The sequence below is a fragment of the Trichosurus vulpecula genome, chromosome 3 (genome assembly GCF_011100635.1).
Source record: "Trichosurus vulpecula isolate mTriVul1 chromosome 3, mTriVul1.pri, whole genome shotgun sequence".
Classification (NCBI taxonomy): Eukaryota; Metazoa; Chordata; class Mammalia; order Diprotodontia; family Phalangeridae; genus Trichosurus; species Trichosurus vulpecula.
In genome coordinates this window covers 181,781,553-181,787,552 of record NC_050575.1, presented here as the reverse complement: position 1 = coordinate 181,787,552, position 6,000 = coordinate 181,781,553, and the positions used below count along the sequence as shown (strand labels likewise).

At 45.5% G+C, this 6,000-nt stretch overlaps 1 protein-coding gene across 1 annotated transcript in view; it reads left to right on the top strand.

Annotated features, from left to right (window-relative positions):
- The first annotated feature begins 3,359 nt into the window (after positions 1-3,359).
- Positions 3,360-6,000, top strand: part of NTSR1 (neurotensin receptor 1) — a 130,751-nt gene continuing 128,110 nt past the window's right edge. Inside the window, exon 1 of the mRNA XM_036752256.1 lies at positions 3,360-4,076. Within this exon, the coding sequence (XP_036608151.1) occupies positions 3,360-4,076 (717 nt within the window). The remainder of the gene's footprint in view (positions 4,077-6,000) is intronic.

The window sequence follows — 6,000 nt, the reverse complement described above, 5'->3', positions numbered from 1 at the left end:
AAAGGTCTGTATCTAAAATATATAAAGAAAATCATCAAATCTATAAGGATATGAGTCATTCCCCAATTGATAGATGGTCAAAACATATGAACAGGAAGTTTTAGGATAAAGAAATAACAATTTATGGTAATATAAAAAATGCTCTTTATTGTTATTGATTAGAGAAATGCAAATTAAAATTACCTTGAGATATCATTTTACACCTATCAGATTGGCTAAAATGATTGAAGGGACAAATGTTGGAAGGGGTGTGGAAAAATTGGAACACTAATTCATTGTTGCTGAAACTGAACCGATCCAACCATTTTAGAGATAAATCTATAATTATGCCTAAAGATTTATTAAATTCCCTATACCCTTTGATCTAGCAATGCCTCTACTAGATCTATTTCCAAAGATGATTAGAGGAAAATGAAAAGAACCTATGTGTTCTAAAATATTTATGGCAGCTCTTTTTGTGGTGGTAAAGAACGAGAAATTGCCAGGTTGCCTGTCAATTGGGGAAATGGCTGAACAAGTTGTGCTATATGATTGTGATGAAATACTACTGTGCTATAAGAAACGATGAGTTCAATGATCTTAGAAAAGCATGGATAGACTTGCATGAAATAATGAAGAGTAAAATGAGCAGAACCAAGAGAATTTTGTGTACAGTAACAGCAATACTGTTTTAAGAGCAACTTTGAGCAACTAAGTCATTTTGACTATTATAAACACCCAAATTAACTACAAAGAACATATGAAAGAAATTGCTATCTGCATCCAGAGAAAAAAGTGATATATAGAAGTATGTATAGAAGCATTTGACATACACATGCACACACATATGCACACATATACACACATATACACCCAGACTTGTCCAATGGTACCCATCTCTATGGTGGGGAGAGGAAAGAAAAAACAGAAATTTACAGGATAACTTTATTATATATTATATAATGGATAATATATATTATATATATTATATAATAATATATATTATATATTATATATAAAAGGAACAGCAAGTTGTACATGATAGATTTGCAGTTTCATGTGCACTTATCTTTTTTATTATACTACATATTATACTATATCATGAAAATGCTTGCTTTATTCCATAAACTAAAAATAAAATAAATAAAAATTTAACAAAAACACTCTCCCAATTCATCTACCCACCTTAATTTTCTCCCTACTCCAATCTATCCTCAACAAAACTTCCAAAACAATTTTCCCCAAGCACAAATCGGACCATGTTGCTCTCCTAATCAATAAATTCCAATGTTTCCCTGTTGTCTCTAGGATAAAACATAAATTCCTCTGTTAAGCTTTTCAATCCCTTTACCATTTAGCCCTAACCTATCTTCCCAACTTCATTACATATAGTTCCCCCTCTCATAGTGTGTTTTAGAGCCCAAATGGCCTTTCTATTGCTCTATGGTATCCCATAACCTATTTCAGTGCCTTTTGTACTGACTATTACCAATATCTGGAATAGCCTTCCTTCCAAACTCCACCTTATGGAATCCCTCTCTTTCTTCAAGACACTTATCAAGCACAACCTTCTACAGAAAGCCTTTTCTAATCCCTTCAATTGCCAATGTCCTCATTAAATAACTTGGATTTATCTTGTATTTATTCTTTTATGTTCACACTATGTTGAATTATGTGTTCTTGCTGTTTCCTCACTGGAATGTATCTTATAAGTAGGGATTGTTTCATTTTTGATATTTGTATACTGATGTCTAGCATGGTGCCTGGCATATTTGGTCTTTTAAAAATATTTGTCAATTGATTAATCCACATAGGGAAAACAAAATGGATGAAAAATATACACACATTGTCTAGGTTATGACATGCAATTGGGCAGGGAACCTATTGAATTTGTTTATCAACACACAAAAAATTCTCTCCTTATGTGACAGGTGAGAAAAATCAGGCTCAAATGGCCTCAGTTCATGGAAACCCAGGACCCTCACTCCTGGTCCATAGCTCTTTCTACTACACCAAGCTAGGGAAAGATCATCTCTGGCATCATCCCTAGATGCACAGAAGAGAGCCACCATCATCCCTGGTGCCAGTCATGACCTCCTCTCTGAAAGCATTTACTATCCCACTATGGAGCTCCCAATTCAAGGTAAACATTTAGAGAGGGAAGCCAGAGGAGCATGAACCAGCTCCATGATCCCCCCTGAAGGCCTGCTAGAATGCAAAATGTTTTCCTTCCTCCCCTTCCCCTGTCTGGGATTCAGGCTCCTCCAAAGAAGGACAGAAGTTGGATACTGCTTTGGTGGAAGCATAGATGTTCTCTTTTCCACAGTTTACTCACTGGACGGTATATGACAAAGTAGATTCCCCTTATCCTACTACAGTACAGCAGGGCTAGGTGACTTTGCACACACCCAAACCAACCTGGTTCTGGGAAGCAGCAACAATGGGGGGGGGGGGTTGTAGGAGAAGCTAAGCTTCTGTCTCTGTCTCTCTTTTCTTTCTCTTCTTTATCTCTTCTCTCTCTTGTTTCTCTCTCTCCATCCCTCTCTCTTTTCTTTCTGTCTCTCCTGTTTCTTCTTCCTCTCTTTTCTCTCCTCTCAACCTATCACTCTTTCCTTTCTCTCTGTCTCTCCTCTCTCTGTTTCTCTCTTTTCTTTTTCTTTCTCTCTCTCCTCTCTCTTCTTTCTCTCTCTCTTCTCTTTCTCTCCTCTCTCCCTGTCTCTCCTTTCTCTCCCTGTCTCTCCTTTCTGTCTGTCTCTGTCTCTCTTGGGCTCACTGTGTGTGTGTGTGTGTGTGTGTGTGTGTGTGTGTGTGTTTTTCTCTCACCCTGTGTGCACAGAAGGCAGAAGGGTGGGGGCTGTGTGTGTGTGTGTGTGTGTGTGTGTGTGTGTGTGTGTACGTAAGTGCGCGCGCCGGGTGTGTTTCTGTGCGAGATTCTCTCACTGTCAGAGGCGCTCTGGAGCCGGCTCGGAGCGGCTTGGGGAAGCTGAGAGGCTAGAGGAGGACCGCCGGCTCTGGCGTAGCGCAGGACCCATAGCCTGGGAGTGCGAAGACTAGCCCAACGCCCGAGTCCGCTTCACAGCAGACAAAGACTCTGGGCTTTTGGCAGCACTATTCTACTGGAAAAACTGAAGGAGAGCAGAACCTGGGGGCTGCCTGCGGGCTCCCTACCTTGTGCTGTCCACTGCCCGCCGTTGGATGCACCCAGCTGCCCCCAGTCACTGACAGTGAAAGGTTTTGCAGGAGAGAGAGCGGTGATCTCTGAGAGTAGCGAGAATATAGAGTCAGAGAGGCAAGGCAGGCTGGGCTCTCCCGCGGCTGCCTACTAATCCTCCTGCCGGCCAGGTTGGACGGCCCTCTCTCCCTCAGCCCCGCCGGCCAGGATGCGCCTCAACAGCACCGCACCCGCGCCCCCCAGCCGGACAGAACCAGGTTCTTTCAGTTTGGAGACGTCGGAGGGTGGAGTGGGGGACCGGGCACTCCTGGCCCCGGGCTACAGCAACAGCACTGCCAACTCGTCAGAACGGCTCCTCACCCCAGACACTGACCTGGACGTGAATACAGATATCTACTCTAAGGTGCTGGTCACCGCCGTTTACCTGACGTTATTCGTGGTGGGCACGGTGGGGAACTCGGTCACTGCCTTCACACTGGTGCGCAAGAAGTCGCTGCAAAACCTGCAGAGTACAGTCCACTACCACCTGGCCAGTCTGGCCCTCTCTGACCTCCTCATCCTCCTGCTGTCCATGCCCATCGAGCTCTACAACTTCATCTGGGTCCACCACCCTTGGGCCTTCGGTGACGCCGTGTGCCGGGGTTACTACTTCCTTCGAGATGCTTGCACTTACGCCACCGCTCTCAATATCGCCAGCCTCAGCTTGGAGCGCTACATGGCTATCTGCCACCCGTTCAAGGCCAAGAGCATCATGTCCAGGAGCCGAACCAAGAAGTTCATCAGCTGCATCTGGTTCCTCTCCTTCCTGCTGGCCATCCCCATGCTCTTCACCATGGGCCAGCACAACGCCAGCACAGATGGCGACCCCAACGGCCTCATCTGTACTACGATAGTGGATACTTCCACGGTGAAGATCGTCATGCAGGTGAGAGCCCTCCGGTTCCCGTTTATACAGGTCTGGGAAGGGGAGCGGGAACCTTCCTGCTCCATCATCTCATCTCGAAGCTCCATCCTACTTCTCAGCTTCATCATCACAACCAATAACATTCATCTATCCATTCATTCATTCATTCAACAAACGTTTTATGTTGTCTAGTATATGCGGAGCACTGTGGCTCTGGGTTAAATAGAAAGTTTAGATGAAACAGTCCCTGCTCCCTACCTTCACTTTCATCATTCCCACCACCCCCATTCTCTCCTCCCCCCTCCTGTCTCCCCAAGGAGCTTTTCTATTGCCACAGAGGACTGGCTTGTCTATTCCTTTTTTTCAGGAGAGGCAACTCAAGTCTTCACCGTAGCTTTCAAGGCGAGAGCTCAGGGAGGGGAGGGAGGGGAGGGTAGAGTCCTGGTAGGCTCCTTCTACCCACTCTAATGAGTGACGGGGGTGGTACAGGGAGCTGCGGAATTTTGCTATAGTGGAAAGAGCCCTGCGTAAGGAGGCAGAAGAGCTAAGTTCAAGTTCCAGTTCTGTTTAACAAACCGTGTGACCCCTAGTCAATCAAGTTTCTCCTGGGACCTCGGTCTCCATCTCTGTAAAAATGAAGCTGTTGGAACAGGAATTCCTAAGGTCCTTTCCAAGTCTATCTAAACTTTTCACAAAGTTCTCTGGGTACTGAAACATTAAAAGGGGGCAGCCAGAGCTCGGTGGTGACAGCTAAGGGCAGTGAAAAGTGAAGGTGGCCTTTACTGTCTCATTCAAAGCTACAGACTGGGAAGGGGTCAGGCATCAGTCCTCCAGTTCTCACCTCTATTCCCACCCCGCTCGGTGTTCCACAACTTCTTAGTCTCTGGCCTCTGGAGTGGAGTGAATGCTTATAATCAAAAGATTTCGAACCGGAAGAGACCTTAGAGATCGCCGAACCCAGCCCCTTCATTTGTCAGGGGAGGAAACTGAGGCCCAGGGGAGTGGAAAGACACGTCCAAGATCACATAGGTAGCAAATAGCAGGACTACGGTTTCCACTCACTTCCCTCATGGGGTTGCCCCCAGCCGGTTCCTATCCTACCTGGTTACCTAACTCACCGTAGGAGATGGGAGCCTGGGCTTTGCACCTTCCTACTCTGCAACCTTTCTCTCCGGGGGGGGGGGGGGGGGGGCGGGTGAAGTATGAGGTGTTGTGGGTTCGGGGAGGACATCTCCACCAATTCTCTTCCTGGATTTCTGCCTGGAGGCTGCGCTGGGTTCTGGCTTCCCAGCTGCCTACAGCTGGCATTTCTCCGCTGGGACCTGGGGCTGCTTTTTCTCTGCTGTAACAAGGGATCTTTTCACCAATTTATGAGTGTTTGCAAGGGCCGAAATGCCTGTGGAGGACTATTATTTAAATGCAAATTCGGGGCTTGAAGTAGAGTTTTTGGAGGCAGTTTACTTTGACGCCGAGGTTAAACACTCAGTCCTCTTTACACTTTCCTCCACTCCGCCCTTCACCCTTTGTGCCCCTTTTTCTATTTACAGGTGTGTCTCACTCAAGACATCTATCTGATGAGTTAGGGGATGATTATTCCGTTTCTATAAAATGGTCCTGTTCCTGGACAGTTCCAGGAAAAACAAGAAGCCGAGAGAGCAATATGAGGAAGAACAAGAAATTAACGTCTTTATCCCACTAGATATACTTTTACTTTTTCCATAAGTTAGTGCCCAGAATGGGTCTTTGATCTAGATTTTGCTCAGAAAAGAGCTTTGCAGAGCCCATTATTGAGACAAGCAGCCGCTTTCCTTTGGAAGTATTTCAAACCCTGGCCTTGCCTGTTAATTTCACTTCAACTTGAAGGGTAAACACCTTTCAACTTCTCAAACAGAGTAAAATTAAATTCAGTGCAACCCAAAAGTTCTTAAGCAGCCTACTGCAATAC